The 24,994-nt window shown below is 42.2% G+C and overlaps 1 protein-coding gene across 1 annotated transcript in view; it reads left to right on the plus strand.

Annotated features, from left to right (window-relative positions):
• Positions 1-24,994, plus strand: part of thsd7ba (thrombospondin, type I, domain containing 7Ba) — a 101,834-nt gene that overhangs the window by 51,205 nt on the left and 25,635 nt on the right. The window contains exons 8-14 of the mRNA XM_037488499.2: positions 3,049-3,249; positions 8,997-9,188; positions 10,924-11,155; positions 16,111-16,226; positions 16,781-16,913; positions 17,521-17,627; positions 22,176-22,367. Coding sequence (XP_037344396.2) covers positions 3,049-3,249; positions 8,997-9,188; positions 10,924-11,155; positions 16,111-16,226; positions 16,781-16,913; positions 17,521-17,627; positions 22,176-22,367 — 1,173 coding nt within the window. The remainder of the gene's footprint in view (positions 1-3,048; positions 3,250-8,996; positions 9,189-10,923; positions 11,156-16,110; positions 16,227-16,780; positions 16,914-17,520; positions 17,628-22,175; positions 22,368-24,994) is intronic.

Genomic DNA, 24,994 nt, shown 5'->3' on the forward strand with positions numbered 1-24,994 from the left:
TATACTAACCCTGTTTCATAAAATTAGCATAATGTTATGTTCAATCAATAGATGGAGAAGAAAGGCACTGAGAGAGAGAGAGAGAGAGGCTCAGAGGAGCTAACGGCAGTAGAAGAGAGCAATGCTGTCAGAGCAGGAGACAGAGGGCGAATACGGTTGGATTATGAATTGTTTGTTGATGAGTAGCCAGCTGAGAGGAACTGATCACACCTGTAGTTCAGCTCTCAGGTGCATCCTGTCTGTGTGTGAGTGTGTGTTCAAGTATTCTGCACACACTTGTGCTGTTTAAATGTTCTTGTCGTATCTCACAGGCGAGCGTGTGTCATATCCGTCTGCTCCAGCAAGGCTACAAGCGAGTGTGTGTGTGTGTGTGTGTGTGTGTGTGTGTGTGTTCCAGTGAGTCAAGGAGCTGTTAGTGTGTTAGTTCTGAGCTAAAAGGACAGTGTGACCTCGTCCCTGTCATGAGTAAATGTGCATGAAGGCCCCCCAGGGAGCGACTGAAGTGTGCATTGTTCAGGTCAGTGCCCGCGCTGCCCAGCGCCGCGTCTCTGCGAAATGAGCCAACTCGCTTCACAGACGCTGTCCTTAATGTATTTCAAGGAGCGGGAAACACAGAATCCGCCGGCGCACACGGGGCTCTCCTGTGGCACGGTGACTTTTGATGGGCTTCATAAAGATCCCCCCCAGCATATAGAGTATGAAACCAGTAGGATCCCCGTTGCCTGTGAATCAATGAACACTTGTGGTGGGACATTGTTATTATCCTTGTTGCCACTGGTCCTTGAGCTGCAGATCATGTCTGTTTGCCTGCTGAATTTACACTTCCACAACGGCAGAATGAACCACGGTTTGTCTCTAACTGGCCTGCGGGATCTTAGTGTTCAGGTAGAAGATGCCCATGCGGCTCCAGCGCTGCTCTCCGGAAAATTACAAATTTAAATTGCCTCGCAGCCGCTTACGTGCTTCTCAAAGTTTCTCATGTTATTACATTCGGCAGCAATGTGGGTAAGTTAATTGAAAACGGGAGGTTATTACTTAAAATGAAGTAGTGCCTCTGCTAGACATCCAAATACTGGATGGTGTGTTGAGAATCACTGGATAGCCCTTGTCTCCATGAAATAAACCTGGTATGAACAAGACACCTTTAATGAATAATATCCACGTGTGCCTCCCCCACCCCAAAATATCTTCTTTCCTTTTTCTGGTTTGGACGTGAGCAGCTGTAAGTGCTCGGGGCGATACCACAATCGATCAATAGTCGCTCTGCTCTCCCAGAGCCGACACCCTTCGGTTCAGGCCCCTGAACTGGCGCATCACACCGGGAGTCGGTTCGGCGAGGAAATGAATTCAGTGGGCATCCCGGGGGTTGGGCCGTTCTACCTGTAAAATGGAAATTATGTTGGGCATTTTTGCCAAGCCGCGGTGAAGTGAGAACGGATGAGCTGCAAAGAGCTGCAGCTGCTCAGCAGTTACTGGAGGAGGTGCTTGAGATCATAAACGCATTTCTACCTGATCATTACCATTTTCCTTCCAAGAACATTTGTTGAGCTCAGTGGTTGATGGAGACTGTATGAGGTGGCCACTTAGCGGGAACCTTTTCAGAAGAAATAAATGATTCATGAAAAACCCGGCTCTGAATGAATCAGTGTTTTAGAGCCATTCAAAATATGGTACAATTTAGTAGTGGATTGGATAATCTACTTAAAGATAACGTTTTTATCTTGTCCTTGGAAAATTGGCCGATCGCAAATGTAGCACCATTTATTTATCGTTGAAGTATTGTGTATTTTAGGAACAATATATCCATCTAAACGCTTTCTAAAACGGCAAAAGCTTTAACTTTCTTTAGAATAAGCAAGATAATTGAATTTAAAAAACAGCAGCGAAGATTTGAGCCTTTTCTCTGTGAAAAAAACGAAAGTGGCCATACTTATAAAATACCCAGCACTGAGGACACTTTTCATGTTTCCCACCTGCAGCTCCTGCATGACAAGTAGACACGGCCCGTCCATCCGGACTTGGGATACATAATGTGTCACGAATATAGCGGCTGCTACTCGGGACAAAAACAAGACTGGATTTTTTCTTTATATTTTTCTTTAATTGCAATTAAAAAATAGCAGAAATTATGCCACCGCTTTTTAGATCATTGCAATGCGCTTCTTTTTTGAACTTTCTATGGTTAGGAATTCAAGATGGAGTTTGAGCTGAGATGAGCTCTTACAAAGGACATGTCACATCTACACCTGCAGAGATTGTATTATGGTGTCAGTGAGGAGTCAGGACACGTCACCTGACGGCCCTAAATTTAGGAACAGAAACACAAGTTGCGATAGTGAGAAGACGGTGGGACTCAGTAATTGGAGAGACAGGTGTTGGTGTGAAATGCTATCCAGCCACATATCCGAAGCCCAATCACTCACCCTCTACTATTTTTAAGCACTTTTTCTGTTTTTCTGTCTGTAATGTTTCCCCGCCCTGGCCTCTTTTGTTTTACAAGGTTATGTGAGGGTAATGTTTGTTTTAAATGTTAAGAATGGCATAAAAGTAGGTTAAGAATATTCTTCTTACCTACCAATCCTTTTTTTGTGGATTTTGTATCAACTCATTTACATCTTTTCAGCAACGCATGAAAACCTTCTTAACATTTTAATTTTGCTTTATATGTGGGCTAACAGCATGAGCTTAATTATATTAACTACAGTGAAAATCATCTAAGAGCAGGAAGCAACTCCTTTTGAAGTCCCAGAGTACAGAAAAACATTTTAGGGGCTAAAAACCCCACGATGGCCTCACGCTGCTCATGATGGACTCTTACCTTGATATTATTCAGCGCCAAGTTCCCAAATACATGGCGGCTACCTCAGGAGTTAATGCTGCTGACCACAGCATAGTTGATGAAAAGAACTAAATAATTGATCACGAGTTAATGTGCAGTTGAGCCCACATCTTAATGCTGCACTTTATTGAACGCACAAGCGAGTATCTGAACGGGTTTTTTTTACTGCGATATCAATTTCTTCTCTGACGACCTTTTCCTTTTCTCAGGTTTCAGACAGAGGAGGAGAGAGTTGTTGTGGGAGTCCGGCGCTCCTCCGGAGACCTGCCCTCATCTGGTGGAGTTCATCCCCTGTGAGGACCCCGCCTGCTACCTGTGGCAGGTCAGGCAAGAAGGAAGATGCATTCCCGCCAAAAACTCGTGTGGTCCCGGGAAGGCGGCCCTCAACGCGACCTGTGTCGGCGCTGAAGGTACAACGGGGGGTCGGTCATCATGTTCATCATCCAACTCATGAAACATTGGCTTAATGTGGGGAGTCCCCCACACGTTCTACTTGCTTTAACCGTATGTGTGTGCTTCTTTTTAAATGTTTGAATTTACTGGAGTGAAGCATAGTTTGTGTTCAGTAGTCAAATTAGGGTGCTAAAGACAGATTACATTAATCTTTATAACTTTGAGCTCTGCTTTTAATGACAGCAATAATTGTTACCATTTGCTTAGTGTTAAAAAGGGTCTTGCCATATATTGCAACATTAATTAAAGTGGAATTCATGGAGGCCGCAGCGACGCCATCGTTGCTCTGGTCCGGACACGTAATGCAATAATGTGGCGCGTGAACCCTCGGGAAACGCAGAGACATACCTTCATGCTGGCCGATGGCTACATCAGTGTTAACGAAGCATAGATTATTCATCACCAGGTTTATGGGCACAGACAACATTGGCCTGATTAAAAATCCGAAACACAGCTTCCAACAGGCATTAATTGCTCATCTTTATAGATTATAAATCTAATTGCTCCCTTTTTTGCCCGTGTTTTATTATTCTGTCACAATGGATCAAGTGTACGTTCATCAGGAGGGCAGTGGAGGGTCCGCATGTGTTAGCCAACAGAAGAGTCTAATGAGTTCTGACAGGACACTGAGAATGCAAGCTTTGGTGCGTTTGAGGAAAAAGGCCTCATAAAATGTATTGTTGGTGAAATTGTTCAATGTTGTTTCCTTAGTTTACCATTTGAGTTCGGGGAGTTGTTTTCCCACACAGTCACAGCAGTGATGCAAAACTCCTGTGGAGCCTTTTGATGCAATGAATCGCAGTGAAGTATAAGACCGCGAGCCTCTAGACAGTACGATTCAAGGTGTCACTACGAGCCCTGTATCAAAGTAGTAAAAGTCAAATACATGACGTCAATTAAAAGTGTTTTATTGGTTCGAGCTGAACCAAATTTACTGACATACTGTCATTACATATTTCCTGTTAACATCCAATCCATTTACTGAAAAAGCTGGATGGACATTCCAGAAAGCTGTCACTAATTGCTGTCTGCATATTCAAATATAGATATATCATTATATAGATATCTATATGTGTGTATAGTGGACAGAGTTTTTACTATATATGTACAGATTTGTAGAGCTGTGGAAGGGAATCTGGAGCTGCTGCACAGACCTTTCGCTGCAGAGACTATCGGACCTTCACACACATCACGGCCCGCTCATTTTCAGTCCTATATGTTCTGGCAACTGACAGACTGAGAGGAGAGAAAGAATAGAAATACCTTCAGCGGTGAAAGGGTGGTCAATAAAAATGTCGGATGCTTTCATAAACATGAAGTGTCTGTGATATTTGTGAATGGCCGTATCTTTCATCAGCATCATCAAATGCATTAGATGAGCTACATTTCTTTGACTAAAAAGCTGATTTGATTTAAGCTCCTGGATGGGTCACAGATGTTGAAGCTGGAGTGCAGAGCTGTTTATTCATGAGAAGTGAAATAAACAACCTGACAAAAATAAAAAAAAACCTCTTGTCCAACAGCGTCGTATGGTGTCGTTGTTTGAGGAACGACGTCACACTTTTATCAGCTTCTTCATGTTGAGACGAGTGTCCGCACTAGAAAATGTCACAATATGAAAAGGGTAAATTCTGTCAGTGTTGAAATCCTTAAAAGGACACCTTGTTGTCAATTAGACATTACGTAGAAATGCTGGAGGTTGATGCTTGAAGAAAGGTCATCTATGGCCAGGCATGTCACAGCTGACAACCCTTTTTAGGAGTTGCCCCATTAGGACCATCTTTTTAACTATTGCTGCCCTTTGTTTAAAGGTTCAGTTTATCGTCGCTCTATCGGACGAGTGGAGCACAGATATTGCTGTTAAAAGCTCATTTCTAAACCAGGACGATTGAGGCGAGGAGTGTTTTCCCCACTTTACTCTTTGATTGAGTGAGCATTTAGGTTCCTATTTCTCAAGCTGAAACAACTGCATTTCAAACCTGAAAACTGGCCAAGTTGTCTGAGAGAAGTTCATGTAGAGAGTAAGAGAAAGCACTTTCCCAGCAAATTTTATCTAGCGGAGATTCAAATGATTATCTGCGGCTGCTCAAGCAGTCAGAAAACATTGTCTGTCTGTCACCTACAGGCTTGTATTGCTTAGAAACCCATGAGGTAATTCCCCAAACCACTCAGGTACATCCAATGTAATAGACTGTCCCAGGGCTGTTTAAGGACAGAGTCCTAACTACGGTGGATCCAGAGGCTCTTCTCCCGCTAGCTTTTACAAAGGCATGTGAATAACTGCATGGCCACATCCACAGCACATGCAAGGGAGTTATCAAATGTCTCGTAGTCATGTGCTCTATAGGAGGTTTAACTGATTATACACGTGGTGTGAGAGTGTCGTGCCATCAAATTGCAGATTCTTTCGGCCTCCTGTTCAGTTGTACCGTGGGGAATTGAATCTATTGAATCGGTGAAAGTATATTTCCATTGTAGCTTGTTCTATTTCAGTCTAATTGAATTTATTCAGATTCTTTCAAGTGACTTGATATAGAGCCTTATTGTGCTTTACATTACACAACCAAGGGCACCCTAACTATTCATCTGCAAGAGAGTGGTTTTACAAATTGAAGTAACCCCTCATCTCCATGGCAACCGCTTGCACAGCCCGTGTCAGTCATTTGCCGGTGATTTGCATTAGTTTCATCAATTTGTCTTTCATCCACCCAATTCCCACAAAGACGCACCCCGCTCAGCCTCTGATTGGCTCGTGGAAGTGTTTGTGTGTTGGGTGAATTATTTGAATTGATGTGGATTGTAGTACAGTGCTATCCTGTCCAGATTATGGAACAAAAAAAGTCATTTTTTTCTATAAATGTTGCTTTGGTTAAAGACTACATAGATGGAATTAAACTACAGATTTGATTTGATGTCATCAGTTAACTCTTAGGATTAAAAAATGGTCCCACATATTAGAAACGTGCGAGAGTAAAGCTTCAAAACGTTATACCGTTACCATCTGAAACAAAAACCTCATCCTCACAAGCATGTTTTCCACATAAAAAATGAGTCACGTTGGATGCTGTTTTGTGCTGAAAGGAACTGCTACAATTATTGCTAACTTTTATTGTAGTGCAACACCCCCCTCCCCCTCCCACATGACAAAATACCAAATACGGGCAAAACATTAACTTTTGACCCAAACTAGTCAGAGCCCACCTTGACGCACACACACGTAATGAGTAAATGAGTTTTTCCCCACCCACAAAGTGGAGGGGATTATTAAATCTTAAAGGTGAGAACTTTTTTTTCTTCATCTAGCTGAATATAATAACGATGGAGAACATTAATTGGCAAGTGGGCGAGCAGAATAGAAATCATGTCGAAAATTGCATGCAGGAGGCAATTGTATTATATCTGAGTAAGAGACCCAACTACAGATCCCTGTATTAATAATGCAAAAGGACCCCCAGGGCAGTCATCTATTTGCAGATCCACATGTAGTCCCCCCCCCCCCCCCCCACACACACACACACACAGCCTAAAGTTGTGTGTTTTGATTCCAGTTATCATATCGTTTGTCTTTAGGCAGTTTTTCCAAAGCGAAGCTTTGTGAGCCTTTTGTTAATTTTGTTTGCAAACATATTTATTAGTTCTTTTGTGTTTTTCAAGCAGAACAGTGTTTCATTTGACTGGTTTTCCACTGTTGGCAATAACACACCTGCACAATGGAACGTTGTCTTTCAACCCTTAATGATCCACAGAGGAGTTTTGGTCTCTTGATTTGCTAACATTTGCTTTTGTAAAGTCATATTTTAGAAAGTAAATGTGATTTTACTTTCTGCTTCATCTGCCCATCCAGCACACTTATTTCTTTGTTTTGTTTTTTTAGTTTTTATGATTCTTAGTTGTTTGGTCATCAATTTTCTAAGATGTTTCAAATTGGCATATTATAGCCAAAATTTAGCCGAAGGACAGGTGCAGTACAATTTTTGGAAGATTGCAATGATTTTTGTTTTTTTTCCCGTTTGGCAGGTAAAATAAAAACGATGACTATTTTACGCCTAATTTGATCCACCTCTCACCAGCAGGTTTGAGGTATCTCTGGTAAACGGTTGACAAAATGCTGCAGTCATTCCTCTAGTGAACCAAGAGATACATTTTTTTTAAAATAAAATGTAAATTTTTTAAGCATTGGCCTTTTTGTGTGTCATTGTTCGTTTCCCCCCTTTAACGATAAAAGTAGATTTTGGTTACACTAAAACTTTAGATGGAAAGCCCACTGTACTGCTGTCTCCGTCCGTTTAAAGGGCAGAGAGGTCGATTTACAGAATTTATGGCGCTTTTCCGTGTTTCATTTTAATGCCCACTTATGTGAAGCATGGATGCCTGAAATAATTACCTTGGACGGAAGCCAAGCTGAGCGAAACTAGATTTTTGCCTCAGCTTGAAATCTCATGCTCAGTAAAAAAAAAAAAAGATTATGCAAAGTAAAATCAGTACAATTCCTGTTCAAGAGCAGCAGCTTCTAGATCTTTGCCCACTTTATGTAGGAGATGTGGGTATTAACATTATTCATGGTCGCCCAGCATTACTTTTGTGTTTATATTACCTCTATGAAGCCAAGTCTCCATTCAGTTCCTTGCTGAGGGCAAAAAACATCACCTGCTCCAGATACTTGTTTCACTTTTAACTTCAACTGCAGAATCCTCCATTTTTTTGTTCACTTGCATATTCACCAAATAAAAGGACTCCTGCCTCCCAAGCAGTGACGTATCTATTCACATCTCTGTTGCTTTAACTTTATGGGTGAAGTGTTTTCAAACTCTTTGTATTTCTCCTGTGCCACAACGTACCTTTGCTCTCTCTGCTGTGTCGAGAAGGAAGAAAAGTCCCTGGGGTTGTTATTGTTAAAGTAAATCCTATGATTTAGTGGCAGAGTTCCCACAAGTTAATGATTTCCAACTGCTGTGTGTGAGCGTATCTTCCCCAAAACGATGCCTCAGCTGCTGCTGCCCTTGTTGTGACCTCATAACGGCAGCTCCGTTACTAACATTGATCTCTCGCTTTCTCTCGGACAAAGAAAATGCAGTCTGGGCAGTGTCCAAATAAATATGTGTATATATTATATATTCCCCAAGGCTATTATTCAGTCATGAACATTAATGTGAGAACATTTCTGCAATTTCTGTGTTTAATCACTCGAAAGAGTCATTAGCATGAGAGTACAGCAAAGAGAGAAGGCTCTGTCTTTGCTGTAGCTGTTTCACTCCTGACAGAAGAAGCTGTGATGAATATTTCATTACATAACTGCAAGATGAAGGCTAAAGGAGAGCTTTTAAAACTAGCTCAGAATACCAAGTGGATTTAATCATTTTCTTTAGATCACATTTAATTATATTACTAGTTGACGACTAAGTTTGTTGAAAACTCTTAAAGGTCCTATGGATTGAGAATATTACAGCAGAACACAATTATCTGCCATGTCAGGATTGCCTTCCACGTAGATTGGGTGCCTGCAAGTGCAGGGCAGTGGCTGTGAGTCCCAGTGCGTGTGCCCCACTAATGACCTAATGACCTCGTCACTGCATCACCACCAGTTCCTTCAGCAGCTGCTTGCACATCTGCCCAGATGCGGCAGTAAAGGCGACCTGATTGACGTCGGGTAAAGTAGAGGTACAGCAGGTTTAATGGGTCTTTTACCTGTTGTTGCCTTCCTCAGGCATCGATGTGCTGATTGCCCACTGCGCACACGACCGCCCCCCCACGGAAGCGGCGTGCGAGGTGGCCTGCGCTGCCGACTGCGTGGTCGGATCCTGGTCTTCGTGGTCACCTTGCTCACACAGCTGCGCCACCAGGACGGCGGAGGGGCGACAGAGCCGCACTCGCAGCGTGCTCGCCATGCCGGGCCAAGGTAACGCAACTTCCCCCGACACTGTTGTCCCTTGTTTTCTATGTTTATTGCTCTTGTGTTTGGGTGCAGAAGCTCCCAGGTATCAATTTTCAGTCAAATAAAACGGAAAACAAAATGTGCCTTTGAGTGGGTGCCATTGCCGCAAACATAGAATGTCATTAAGTGTGTAGTTTGGTTTATTTATACATGACACTCGCTACATTTATTTATAAAGGGAGAAGACAAGCAGTTAGGGAGGAAAGAGATCAATTGCGCTGTTGTGTTTTCTCATTCTCAGGTACATATCACATATTCAAGTGCAGTGATATCTTCACTGGGTTGGAGAAGCCAAATTGAAAATACTGAATGTAGAATAAATACAAAGCAGGTTATATATCATTTAGGGCTATAGGATTTTAGCCACATTTCATAAAGCTGCTGTGATTCTGTGAATACATTTCAGAATGCAGAAGATATTGAACATTTCACAAGTTCAACTTTTTACAAAGAAAAACAAAAAGTTCCTTGAGCCAAAGCCTTTATCGGAGGGCTCTCCGTGACCCTGGGAAAACTTTGGCAGATGATTTTGTGATTTTAGGGACGAACATTTTTCATCTTTGACAACTATCCTTCATCAGCAACTCCTTCTCCGGACGGTGTTTTTCTGCGTGCTCCAAGTGCTTCGTTCACACCTCAGCAGCAGACTCCTGGCAGCCAGCTACAGCCCATTAATCCCTGCATTCAAACGCATGTCTACAGCAACAGTTGATGAAATCATCTCACAGTTTACGACAGGTTGCACAGTGTGTTGCTAATTATCATGATGCTTGCATTGCAGAAGTGTGTGTGTGTGTGTGTGTGTGCTAGGGGTGTAATTGTTCTGAAAGTTACAGTTAACTTTAGGACAATAACTTTCCACATGACAAACTGCCCTGGTTTTACATCTAGACCGGACAGTCTGACCAATTTAGACCAGCACACATCAAGTGTGTTTGTGTGGTATTTCTGTGATGGATGATAATAACATTAACTTTATCATGTTGTGGTTTATATGTATTGACGTTCTTTACTGTCTTTGTATTATTTGACCATAAACCGGTTTGAACTCTCATTCCATAATGAAAAAACAGAAAGTCACATTTCTGAAATACACAGACAAAACACAAATGAAAAAAGAGCCAAACGCATATTTCATGAAATTGGAGGTGAAACTACAAAAATATTTAAAACGACTACCTCAATGCGAGTGTTTCCTACTACACCGCAAAGCCTGTGTGATACATGGTGGTAGGTGTCCAAATAATGACTATATGTATATGTATATATATACAGTCATTATTTGGACACCTACTGTCACATATGACAAAATACAGGGAGCAGGGTCTATGAAAGATGCCTGTGGTGTGTTTGAGGCCAGTGGGTTAATTGGACAGTGAATAATGTTACAGCACCCTTACTGTGACTTTTCATTTGTAAAACAAACCTGTTTGAACTTATAATGAGGCCAACTTGAACAAACATTTTCTTAGTGGCTGAGCAGCCAGCAGTCAATGATTATATTACCATTTGACTTCCAGCACCTTACTTCAGGTGAAACCTTTTTTAGGTTCTCTGCAGATGACGTGTACTCTGCATGATGATTCTTCTTCTTTTAAACTAGCACTATTTTCAGCTTGCTTATAAACACAGCAAATACAAATCCTTGCAGCAGAGCCCATGTCTTTAATTCAGTTGTGATTCCCTGTGTGCCCCCCAGGAGGGAAAGAGTGTCCGGCAGCTCCAGCCCTGGAGGAGTGGAGAGTCTGTAATGAGCACCCCTGTGTGGTGTTCTACTGGGACGCCTCAGCCTGGGGCCCCTGTATAGAAGACGAGCCCGCGGACCCCAATGGAACCAGCTCCTGGACCGGGACCTCCGCGCGTGCCACGGGTCTTCAGAGCCGCACAGTGAGCTGCGTGAAGATGAACGTTGGCGCCGTGACGAATAAAAGGTACGCGCTCCGTCCAGGCTCCGCTTAGGGCCTCTGACCTTACAGTTTATAGCGCTTTTGTGTGACTGTATGGCAACGATATCTTGATAAGATGTCATCACCTTTAACCGCCATTGTGTGCTAGGGGGGAATGGCCCATTGGCTTTTTTTTATCTATTTAGGATCTCTTTGTTATGTCTTGCGTTCACCCAGCCAAGCTCCGCCCACAAATGGCCTTTTCCGCGCTTTGTTTTGATGGCGTGTGTCACCTAGTGATGTCACCATCGCTTTTTGGGGAAAAGGTTTGGACATTTGTAAGTAGAAGCCTTTGCTGACCCATAATGTCTCCTCATTGGAAGATAATCAGGCCGGCGCACTGGGCGCTGGGCATCCTAGTTGGATTCTAATATTTGGTTAAATAAAAGACTTTCCATGATTTACTTCATGAGAGAAAAGCATGTTTTTAAGTCTGCAGAATATCAAATAAATTGAGTTAAGGTTTTCTCTAAGTTGACTCCTTTCCAACGTGTTCCCCTCCGTATTTCTCTTAGTGTTCTACATTGAGCAGGTGTTTTTCAATTTTTACTTTTTTTACAGCACGGTAATGAAGAAAATAATTGAATCCATGGATTCATCCCCCAACAGTGTTTTACCTAATTAGATTTGGGATGTAAACAAATATTCTACATTTGAATGCCTATTATGATTGTCCATAAACAACAACAGTTATTAGAATATTAAAGTGTAAATCCCATAGAGGAAACAACCTGCACTCCTGCGGCTGTCTGACTCCGCATTCTGAATGTGCCGCATTAAGGGAGTCGAACAACGTTAATTGCAAAGAATGAAATTAAATATAACAGAGAGAATCCCGACTGGAAGCTTTAGGAGTGACATTGAATGTCTTCACGCCTTCACCAGGCTGAAGGGCAGCAGACATTTACTGAACCAAAATCGCCTTCATGTCGTCGTCATCGTGGGCCCATTTATTGAAGTTATTCGCCTGCCCACAGTGGAAAGTCAGGGGAGTTTGTCTGTACGGGAAATGGGAGCCAAGGATCAATATAGGTACGGTCGATATGTTCAAACCACATATGCTGTGGGGGGTGTGTAGGTTTTATTTATCTGTCTATGCAGATTCGGCTTTGCTCAAAGCATTTCAAAACACGGGAAGGTTAAAGAACCCTTTGAGTGCGGATTAGTCTGACTGAACACTGCTAGGACACTGTGGAAAAAAGCACAATGGATAGTTTGTTCATGGATGAACAAAAAATAAAGTCTCTCTTTTTATTTCATGTACATTATTTTTGTCAAAATGTTCTCTTTATTCCCTTAACGCCACCTTGCGTGAAGATGCCTCAGCTGGCGGCTTGCAGCTAACGGCGCTAACAATAGAAAAAGTACAATAAAGTACAAATAAAGGCAAAGGTGCTCAATGCGTTTACCTGGGAGTGACCTGGGTGATCCGGGCCACCTTCCTCTGACGTCTCAGGCGTTATTGGCTAGTAACCGAAGTAACCAGAGTGGTCACCGTGCACGGCCGACCCGGCTACGTCATTAAAGCAAGGAGAAGCTCAGCTAACAATAGATGCAAGAGAACAACTTTTACATACAAAAGTGAATCTAATTTCCAAGGCAAACGTTTTTTTGGGCTGCTTTATTGATGTTCTGAATCCCATGTTTTGCACCTTAATAATGATATGCCTTCAGATATGAAGATTAAAATGTCTATTCTTGAGTCATTCTGCACAGATAAGAGCAGCCCTTTGTAACAGAATATTTCCTTCCTCTTTCCACAAATCTGAGTTGTAAATAGTAGAAATGAGTGAAGAGCAACGCGTGATGCGTTATGAGTGATTGAACCAGCGCTGTGAAACCGAGGGGATGAGAACCAAAGTGAACACAATCGCTCATGATTAAAGCCTGAAGACGTATCGTGCTTTCACTTAAGGTCAGATGACCCCAGAGGACTTGGTCTGCGGTGAAACTGTCTGCAGAGTTTTGTACATGGAGCGTCCTTTAGTGGTTTCTGCCTGATTTTAGTAGTTTCCTTGTGAACCTGAAACTCATTTTGCTTATGCTCTGCCATTATCAACTCCTCATTCAGCAGTACAATATCTAACAGTGCTAGGGGCTTTTCTGCTGTCACTTTAATAACGTTATAGCCCACACCAGGACAATAGATTCTCTTTTTTTTAGTGCAATACACGATTGACAGGGCCATAAAGTGTTTTCTTATGAAGGTCGTATCGCCCACCACGTGGGCTTTAATAAAAGCTGTCGAGTATTCATTTAGAGAAAGAGCACCAACAAGTAACTTGGCCTTTCTTCTCTTTCCATAACGTGTAGACATTATCAGGGTTCACTGTATATTGAAGAGAAGATACTTGGCTGATTTTATAAATGTATGTACATATCAGAATCAAAAACTCAAAGAGAGCAACACACAGGGGCGACTGGGGGGGAAAACGTGTCCCGGGAGTCACTGTCGGGCCGGATCAATGCATCGCACGTATCGACCATACCAGCAAGGGACCGTACACGTTATTTTGGATGATTACAAAGAAATTACATCATATTCGGGTTTTTTTGTTTTGTTATTATGACATTTGGAGACAGAATAAAATTCTACTAGCTATTGTAACATAAGGTGTAGTATAGTGCTAGATGAATATGCTTGACTCTGGATGAGAATCAGATGGTTGTACGGTTGGAATACAGAGAATTAAGGAAATGAACGTCTGCAGAGGCAGAATTAGGATGAACTTTGAACACACAATGGGGTGTGAACATCAGTGGTATCTGTAGTGGTGAATAACAAAACAATGACTTCCCAAATAATTCCTCCTTCCTCCCGACATCTCTTCTTTTTCTCCCTGAGCTTCTCAGTTCCACCTTTGAAAGGACTTGCGTTTTTCTGCCGATGATCCGTCTGCGAGCGAGTGACGCAAGCGTAAAGGAGGCTGCAGCAGTGGTGTCAAACTCAATCACAGAGAAGGACAAAAGAAAGAATAAAAAAGAAAGACTTTGATTTGGGCCCTCCTCCTCCTCCTCCTCCTCCTCCACCAGAGAAGCTTTCACAGTGCCTTCTGGGACATTTAGTATTACATATATATGCTACTCGCGGGCTGGATAGAATTGTATTGTATAATAATGTTTGAGTTTGACATGTCTGGGATGGAGTGATTGACATTTAATAACACCTAAAACAAATTTGATGCTGTGCAACATTCTCCATGTTGCAAACTGGCTCGAAGGAAGATGAAGGGGTTTGACTCAGGAATAACTGTAATTTATGTATATTGAAGATAAATTAACAAGCCAAAGCAGATAGTAACAGCTAACATTTTTATTTTTTATGGCTACCAAATTTATACTGCCATCTTGAAATAACTTAAAAAAACAAATAAAAAAGACTATCGTTGTGATTTTTCAGGGCTTATTTGGTTTTAAAATACGATCTCAGTAGATAAATCCCCTCAAGCTGGTCTTCAAACACACTAAAACAAAACAAGTGCTCACTCCATGCCACACATTCAAATCTTCCATAAATGATGACGTATTTAACATCTGCATCACATGAAATTGACAAATTAGATATCTGATTGCAACTATAATGACCCACAAGGAGTGAGAGAATATTCCATGTGACCGTGGAACACCATCGCCCTGAACGTACTCTGATGTCTCTCAGCGCAGTGAGGAAGCCCCGCGGCAAAGAGGCAGACAGAGGAGGAGGGATAAAGGGAAGGAGGGGGGGGGTTATGCATCTCGCCTCCTTACGCCTCGCTATACTTTGATCTCCTTCCTGTGCGTGCCGGCTTTCTGCAGCCGGTAGGATGCGGCACCGTGCTGGATCCCTATCCAGGCCCGGATTTGGCTTTTTCAGGGCAAAAAAAAAGTCACTCGCTCTAAAATGAAATTGGGACGTCTCCTTGTGTGTGTGTGTGCGTGTGTGTGTGTGTGTGTGTGTGTGTGTGTGTGTGTGCGTGTGTGTGTGTGTGTGTGTGTGTGTGAATTTGTGTGTTTGGGATTGTGGGGTTTGGCTGCTTGTTGATAAAGACATCAAAGCTCATGACTTATTTGATTTTACATAGCAGCATTAATCAGTAACACTTCAAGGTTGCACAAGAAGTGACACGCAACGCAGCCAAAGGCTCCGTGACGGATGTGTTACGTAAGATACGCAGCATCCTAAACACACAGGAAATGTGAGATTATTTCTCTCTTGAAACCTGGTTATGGCGTCCTTGGCGTGGCAGGAACGATTCATTGGTAAACAGTTTGCATATCCTCACTTATCGCTCAGCTTTAATTAGCAGCGGTGCTGTGGACTTTGATTGATTTTTTATTTTTTTTCCTCCTGGAACAGTCTGTCCCTGTGTGGCAGCAACATGAAGACTTCTGTGGCTGCTCTCTACATGCGTATGCAGTGATAAATGCACCCACCTGATTGGCTCCCACTTTTAGCTTCATAGTCCTAGTAACATATTTGGTAGTTTTAATCCTTGTAGGCACATGTCATACATTTATGTGGTTGATTTTAAAAGCTTATTAGAGTATTTTTGGCCACCTGATGGAAGTGAAAAGCTTAAAACACATTGCATCAACATCACGTCTTGATGTTTTACATATTTTAGCAATTTAATCCTAATCTGAGCTGGGGGTGTAACTCACAACACACTATATTCAATCCATTATTGATGTAAAACAGTTTAATTTGCATCTAGAAAATTAGGTTTTCCTGAATATTAACTGTGAGAACTATGTGCTCTTGAATAGTTGCAGTATTTTTTATTTTCACGCAGCAATATTTGATTCCGGGGAAGAAATCAAAGTGTCATTTTTTCACACTTGTTCTACTTCTCCCTGAGGGCAGATGTGTGATGTGAGGGCAGGGCAGATGTTTCACAGCCCGCCTCTGGACATTAGTCATTCAAAGAGAATTGAAGGCCTCTGTTGGTCCGTTCGTTTAGGTGTTGGGATTCTGCTCGTCCAGAAGCCGTCCGAACGTGTTTGCTCCCCAGCAAGAACGACTGCATCGTGACGCCCTTCAGCGAGTGGACGGCCTGCCCAGCGACCTGCGTGACCGGTACCTCCAACTTTTGTACAGTGTTACGCAGGAAAACACTTTTTAGATATTTTGCCATGCTGTATTTTCTCTCTGTCGATGTCTCTGGTCTATTCAATGGTGACATTTATGTGTAATGGACAGTGTTAACTGTCCATTACATTAAATGGAATTTAAATGGCTTTGATGATGTGCGTACTGTATCTTGTAGATTTAAAAAGTGTGTAATTGTTTTTCAAAGAATCGAGCAGGCATCTTATCTCTGTAAATATGCTGTAGACCATTGGCCCGCTGATGATGTAATAACCTTCTTAATTGCACCATTTTCCGTGTTTAGTAATTAGCGTTGTGCCTCGGAGCGTGAGCCAAATGAAGCTCTCGCAGTGTGTTGTGTCCGAACAGCAGACTGCAGTGAAGTGGAGGGCGAGCTTAACAGGATCAGATCAGCTTTGAGATATTAGCTATTGTGTCGCTTCTTATTTAGCCTCTTGGAAAAAAAAGAGAAGAAAATCACTTAAAAATCGGGCATCTAATCTCCCACCTTTTAGTAAAGATTGCGTTTCATGTTTCGACAGAAAATGCCACCGCCGCGTCGCAGTCTCGATACAGAACCATCATTCAGAGGTCGGCTAATGGAGGTCAAGAGTGCCCTGACACACTGTACGAAGAGAGAGAGTGTGAATCACTTCCCGTGTGTCCGGTCTACAGGTAAAAAGTTTAATTAAACCCTTCCCCCGTCCGAGGATAAAACATCTGCTCTGATACCACAGGTTGAGAAAGACGAGTCACCTCTGGGTTTATTATTGCTGCGATTTACCTGCAGAGGTCTGCGTGTGCGTTTAATAACGGCATTGACATTAGATACCGTGAACTTTTGACACGCACTCGTGCTGCTGACGGTGTAACGCGTTTCAGAGCTTTATTGCTGGAGAAAATGAAAATTGATTCCAAGCTCTATTCACAAAGCTAAAGTTGTATAATTTTACAGATGTTAGTAAGATTCACGGTGTGATTCATTTGGCTTTCAGAGGCTAAAAATAAAACCAGATGGTTTCAATAAAAACCTTTTTTACCGAAGGTAATTTCTTCCCAACAACAATTATCCAACGAGTAGCAGTAGTAGTATTAGTATTAGTAGTATTAGTAGTAGCAGTAGTAGTATTAGTAGTAGTAGTATTAGTAGTAGTAGTAGTAGTATTAATATTAGTAGTTGTAGTAGTAGGCTGTGTATGCATCCTCTGTTGATGCCCATACGGAGGCTGTGCAAAGGAAGCCCCGTTGACGCGCTGCCATGATGTGGCTCTGTCCCCTGCAGCTGGAGGACACACAAGTGGCACAGCTGCAGCTTGGTGCCGGACTCGGTTCGACGTGGACTGTCCGGACCGGGAGAGGAAGCCTGTGGAAACGGTTTAGAGACGAGAGGTGAGTTTCTTTTTGTTCCTTTAATCGTTTTACACTTTGTCGCGTAAAGAGGATCCGCCTTCTTTGGACTGATCACTCGTTCCTTCAGGACTTATTTGACAACCAGGAGAATGTAAAAGTCGGAGGAGGTTTGTCCTGATAGTGTCACAATGAGAACCAAGTCACTCACAGAAACTGTTCCTAGTTCACATGAATCCACTTTGAAGTGCAAATTTGAAACCCCAAATGAGTCAAACTATTTTGACACATTTTGTAACAAATGAGTTTGTATAAACCAAGGTGCGCCGGATTAGCATTTGAGTATTGTCGCTTATGCTGTATGAATAGGAACAGATTCACAAAGAATATGAATAAAATTATTCAGATATTACAAATTGTTCTTGTGATGAATCTGCACCTTAATTAAATAACGTTTCTAATGACCTCAGTGATATACAGGCTTGCGTTGCTTCAATTTAAATATCATTTTCTACTTTGAACATCCGTGGGTTGAAGATACATGGTTCTATTTATATTCCATTATATGTGTAACTGTCTGAAAAACCTATCACACGATTTCTATTATAAAAAGTATACATTTCATTTTCCATTAGAGAGATTTTTTGCCTCTAGTCAAACAATCAAACATTATGATGAGTTGTTGATGTGGGGAAATGATTATGATCACGATACAAATGGCCTCCTCCACGATGTAATGATGTCATCGCGCTGCCTCCCGACTGGTTTCTCTCTGGAGAGGGTGAGAGCGTCGTGTGTTTGTCTGGACGCTCTACTGTCCTCTACGCTCCTCTGAGTGTGGACCGCCACTGGCTCCCATCGTTAAGAGCCACCGTGTTAATTGGATCATTTCTGACTCCTCCAGAGGAGTGTAAATGTCCCAATGAATCCCAGGAACTGCCTGTTCTATCTAATTTACCGGATTGAGTGAAGTGAAGTTTTCGGGTGCTTTCTGTGCCGCCTTGAGAACTTTCCGGGGTTTTCTGCTCACTTTGACTTGGCAGCATAATTATGACTGACATTTCTCAAGTGAATTTTTATGACTTTTCCGTGAGGATGGGAAGTGTCTGTAGTTTTCTCGGGTTAAGAGCGAGCCTCGTTGACCTTTTGGAGCTTCTTATTTGAATACTATTTGAGTTAAATACCTCTGACATTTCAGGAAAAGTGTCCGTTTGGAATTTGCAGATTGTAGAAATACTGGATTTAAATATGATGCAACAAAGATCTGTCCAGGGTTTTCTTTTACTCAGTAGGTGCCTGAACCAACTCAATGGACAGGTAATAAATGTCACATTGGGGTATAATTAGGAAACAATAATGGGGAATATGGCCATATTAAGGGCATGGGGGCCATTGCATGCCATCTATTGGCATATCAAAGATTTATCCACAGCAGGTTTCAGCAGAAGTGAATTTATTCAAGAACCATGAAAATGGCCTCACTGCCTGGAAAAAAAGATCCTATTCATCCAATATGGACCCGGATCAACTCATAAAGATGCAGCTTTATTGTTCTTCCTTGTGATAGTGTAACTACTTTTATGTTTTACATGTAATGAAATCAGAGTCATCTCCTAAACATGAATTTCAGTAACGCTGACATTATTCAAGACTGTTGTTTCTCACGCAGTTGATATTCACTGTAGTTTCAGCATCCTGTGGGAAGGATGTGTGAGATGATAATGTACTTCAAATATCTCTCCTCATTGAGAAGATGAAAAAGAAGAAGTTCTTGCAGCATTATCATCCCGTTCCACTATAAGGTCACCTTCTACTCAGTAATTGTGTTCAGTCTTAGTTATTATTGTATAAGTGTTATAGGGTACATTCTCACTCTACTTTAAGTGAACTAAAACGTCAGTGGTGCATTTATACGCAGTGTACTTTCACTATTATCCTCTTTTCATTTCGTAAACTGCATCTATTTTGATTTTACCGAATGTTTTGATGCTCTTATCGGCTTCATGCGAAGCACTTTTAAAATGCCTTGTTGTTGAAATGTGCCATACAAACACACCGGCCAAGCCTCGCCTTTCCTATTAAACCATTATTGTATAAAATATGTATTGATCACAACAGTACAGCATGCATTGAATGTAAGGTATGAGCTCTGTCAGCTATGATCCAGTCCTGCAGGACCTGTTGAGTACTTTAATGTCGTTTCTGTCCGTCTTTTGGCCCCAAACAGTCAATGTTTTCTTTTTGACTGCTGAGACATTTCTGGGACTGATATCAGAGATTCCTACAAAACCCTCTCTTCTCTGCTCCTGCCTCCTACCTACAAAAAGTTATAAAATTCAGGATAAGTTTGTTTTTCTACAAAAACGCCCCCTCCGATAGTTAAAAAATGCTGGGCCACCTTGTTATTTTGCATCACATTTTGGGCGAAGAAGGGAGAAGACGCTCGAGGGAAGCAGCCACTGTGGAACAACCTCTTTCTGGCTCTTATGTGAGAATTTTAGTTCTAGCTGGAAATGAAAACTTTTGTGCCGTGTCACAGATGAGGTTTGAGCTCTGCGTTGAATAAAACGTTACAGCCCGTATGAAGTCGCCTCGGAGAACCTTGAGAGAAGGCAATGAGCCAGTGGATTTCACACTGGCTACGACACCTTGCGTCTGAATTAAGGCAACATGTGGCCTTCCCCGAGCGGAGCTGGAACCGATCTGAGAAATGATTCAATAGAAAGTGACTGATCACCTGCGCTTCAGGACTTAATTGTTCCAATTAATCCGATCCACATTACTCTTCCCAAGGCATCAAATGGAATACAATTATACGAGGTGTATGATTGAAAAAGTGTGCTAGAAGATGTAAAATGAGTCAGATTGATAAAAGCTATATTTTTGATATAGTAGGATTACTTTTTGGAGGGGCAGTTGGAGGGACGATCTTTGAAGAAGCCCAGATTTATCAAATGTTGTAATAAAATGTGTCACATGTAAGTCTACAGCATTTGATAAATATGGGCTTCTTCAAAGCTCGTCCCTCCTACTGCTCCTCCAAAAAGTTCACCTTTCTAAGGAACTGCGTAATTAAAGATGATCCCCGTCAGTGGCGCAGATACAGTGACATAAATGGCTGACATTTGGGAGAAGAGATGATGGGAGAGGCCTCGGGGCAGCCACAGGTTGAGATAATTATGTAAAAAATGGACGGCTCCCTGTTCCAAACCAGAATGCCAGTACTTGCACGGCCGGCTATTGTTAATAGAAGGTGCCGGGGGTGACAGAATGAGGTCGGTAGATGACATTATTCGAGGAAAATGAACAGAATTAAATGCCAACAGGGCTGCTGAATTATTCCCTCAGTGGGAGGCTAATTGGACTAATAATGTAACAGCTGTTGATGATTAGTTGTTTATCAAACTCTTTTGTTAAAAGGGAAAACGCGTCCTAATGTAATTTCTCTTTAACGTAACTCCTCCATTGCAAAGTAAAAGATTTGTTTATTTATGGCTGTGATTGTGAATGCTGGATAAAAACAGGTTATTAATAGCCTTAATCTCTGCCTTTGTGGAGGCCTTAAATGTAAATGATCATCCCACACTCTCAGCAGACTTGTAGAAACCCAAGAGTTTTTTGTCAGAGGGCAAAATTTAAAAGTCAAATAGAAATCAGTCAAATGGATTAAAGGCATGTTTGTATGTCAGTGAATCCTCAAACGTTAACTTGCATTAGTCATTCACATCAATATTTAAGAGGCTCCCCATTTATGTTGCTTCACTCTTGGCCAAGGCTGAACCAGTGTTTAAACAATGACTTATTATCCCTGACACCTCTCCAGGTGCAAGGCACACTGAAGTATTTTGTTTTTTGGATAGTTGGGGGAAAGTATTTTATTATGTGCGAATGCAGGTTCCTGAGATCTATTAGACACATTTGAATGTGGATTTTTGTGAATAACTAACTAACTAATAACAATCTGTATAGTTTTTGTTTCATAATCATAATAATATACCCGATTGACAGGATTTCCATTTCTGGAATGATAAAACTCTACAAGTGATACAGCATCTCACCACCGATTGGATAATTCATCCAGTCAGGTCTGAACATATTCTCATCAACAAATGAATGTTTATTCCAAATTTATTTACAAGAATAACACAAAAAGTTCATCCCTCACTGCTCAGATACTGACACACTGACTGTTTTCACTGATCTGTCAGAAGGAATCAGCTTCCTGAGAATGTGTTATTATGAATGCCTGGTTTCCTCCTCACTAACTCACATTTATCTGCATCTCACCATGAACGCCGCTCTGCTTTTATAGCTATGACTTACATGGAGACAATTCTCCAACGACCTTTTCTCTGCCATTTAGGCAAAGCGCGAAAGAGATTATTAGACCCGCCCCCCCCACTTCCTGCTTACGCAAACACTGCAGGTGAATGTGACCTATGGCTGAGACGTGTCTTATTCTAGCAGCAATAAGCTCACAGACACGTGTAGGGCGTTTGGAAACAATCCAACGACTCCGTGTCTCCTTATGTGAGCGCCGTCTGCTTCAGCTGAGTGACACCCCCCCCCCCCCCCCCCCTTTTTTTACAGGACTCAGTTGCGTCGGGGAGAGCGACGAGTCGGCCAACGTGACAGAGTGCCTGCGCTGGGCCGGCCCCTTGCCCCCCCAGGTCCGAGAGTGCCGGGTGGCCTGCAAGGACGACTGCGCTCTAACGGCCTGGTCCGGGTTCTCCGAGTGCGCCGGATGCGGCGGCTCCCGCAGGCGCAGCCGCGCGCTGGCAGGTAAGGTTCCCCCCGCCCCTCGCGGCGAGCGTCTGGTCTCTCTCCGCTCAGCTCGGACTTCACAAGCGAGGGAAGAAACGCCTTCACCGATTGGACCACGAACGCGCGGCGTCAGGGACCTTCTCCACTGACAACAACTCGGCGCCGTCCCTTGATCTCTGGGGCTGTCGCCATGGCGGCGGGGCACATGTGTGCGGCATATATATCCGGCGTAACCTCTTTTCTCTTTGTGCTTGTTGCTGTAACGTTCCACTGGATGTCAGGTCCAAATCGGGTTCCTCGCGGCGCCCGATCTCTTATTTCCGTGCAGATGGCAAATCTGAATTTCATGCTGCGGTGGCAGACCGCGCTGGATACTATTTGTCTTCATGAATATTTGATCCGAAGCCGGAGGGGTTGTAGTAAACATATCCAGTGTCCTTCTACGGTGCTCTAAGAGCGGCTGAGTTTAACTTGTTAAGAGTGCGGCTGTAACGCTCATTAACGCTCAGTTCATCAACTTAATGCTTTCTGAACTTTCAGGTAAATTCACTGTGGGTTTTCAAGCTTTTGGGTGCTGTTAAGGGGGTTTGCAGCCTACCAAAACATCTGCTTGGATGATACAGCTGTGTTGAAAAGCGTCCTTGGTATTGCAGCATGTTCTGTGCGTCTGAACCAAAAGGAATTTGGACAAAAAGCTGTTTAACCGAATGCTGGTGAGTTGTGTCGCATCGTGTCTCTTGGATTTTCTACAGCTGAATTCTTACAGAGAACATAGACAAATACAACAGCCCTGTAACTAACACCTGGGAATAAGTACACGAGGGCTATAATTATATTGTTTTTGTTAGTCTTTTCACGACAGACGTTCTCCGGTTTAATGTGTCATTTTCATCTTGTTGCAGTTTGAAAAACATCCCTCGGGTCACGCCACTGATCAGCCACAACAATGAGCTGTTTGCAAACAGAAGGGGAACGACGTGGAAATAGCAGCGACGCCTCAGCGCTGCACACCTTTCAGTCAGCTCCTGACACGTTAACCCGACCCGTCCCTTTCAAACACACACACACACACCTGTGATCAAAAGAGAATAACCCTATGTATCTGCATAATATGCATGTTTATCCAATAGAGGTTTTTCTCCAAGTGCTTCCATTGCAACCGAAAGTGTAAAGACATCATAAGTGATTCTTTTATTTTCCCTGTAGGTGCAACAATGTGCAGCCCTCCTGCCTCCTGCCCTGTATGTGCTCGGGTACCGTGTAGTCGGGCCACCTTATTACTGTCTTCCTTTATTTGGCTGGCGAGCATGACTGGGCACAGTGGGTATCACGGTGGATTAATACCATCCCTGGGAGAGGATTTGCATTCATTCTGCAGTAACATTATAAGAAAGAACTAAAGCGTTGTCTTTCCTTCACCTCACTGTGATGAATGGATATTGAAACCTCTTCCTCCGGGTGGCTTCATGTTATTGGATAATGATTTGCTGATGTTTTAATGATGCACATTACCGCAGGTTCTACCGTGATCAGAATCCTGTCTCCTGTCAGAAAAGGGACGGCTTGATATGTGTGGAAAATGTTTTCAAGCGATGCGTGAATTGATTTTTTCTTTTTCCCATCGCTTAATTAGTAAAGTATTGACTTGTGGCTAATTTGTTCTTCTCGAGCAGCATGTGGAATGTTGTATGGGCATTTGAGCGTTGCGTTCTCTGAATTATTTCTGCCACGGACCAGAGAGCAGAGTGGTGTGCGTATCTGTTAGAGCTTAACTGCAGATAAATGGGTTAGCCACACTACCCAGCTTTGTTACTGAGCCATTCAAACTGCTCTTCTTTGTCAGAGTAAGCTTTTAAGTGCCTCGTGGGTATCATTTCAGCTTTGCCTTTTATTTAAATTATTTATTTAAAATGACTGTTTGATCCTTTGCTCTGTGTTTCCTACTTTGCTCCTATTACATTGTCTGATATGATGCTCTTATTTTACTATTTTATTTCATTTAATTAATAATGTGTATTCTCGTTATGTATCATTTCATGTTATTAACTGGACCATAAATGATTGAGTGCTTGATTGGTTAAAAATCTACACAGAACTTTTAGATTTTATAATGCACTTTTATCTCATAATATATGGCTTTATCTTTTGGATATTATATATATATATATATATATATATATATATATATATATATATATATATAGTTGAGGGACTTGACGGTTGATTAGTGAGTCATATCCTGTGGGTACAGAAAGTATTCAGACCCCTTTACATTTTTCACTCTTTGTTTCATTGCAGCCATTTGCTTCTTTTTATTTCTCATTAATGTTCACTCAGCACCCCATCATGGCAGATGAAATATCTGAAATATAAAAACTGAAATATCACATGGTCATAAGTAAATAACTTTGCTGTGACCCTCATATTTAACTCACACGCGTACCCACTGTACTTTATATTGTTATAGTCTAAAATACATGTAGTAATTGAAAGTCTATTAATACATCAGTTATTAATCACAGTATAACTACCTTTAGATGGTTGGTCCTTGTTGGTCTTTGGGGACAGTTTCCTTCTGTACTTCACATCCCATTAAAACCACTCGCACTGAAAATGATTTGTTCCTGTTAGTTTTCTACAATCAA

The sequence above is a fragment of the Pungitius pungitius genome, chromosome 10 (genome assembly GCF_949316345.1).
Source record: "Pungitius pungitius chromosome 10, fPunPun2.1, whole genome shotgun sequence".
Lineage (NCBI taxonomy): Eukaryota > Metazoa > Chordata > Actinopteri > Perciformes > Gasterosteidae > Pungitius > Pungitius pungitius.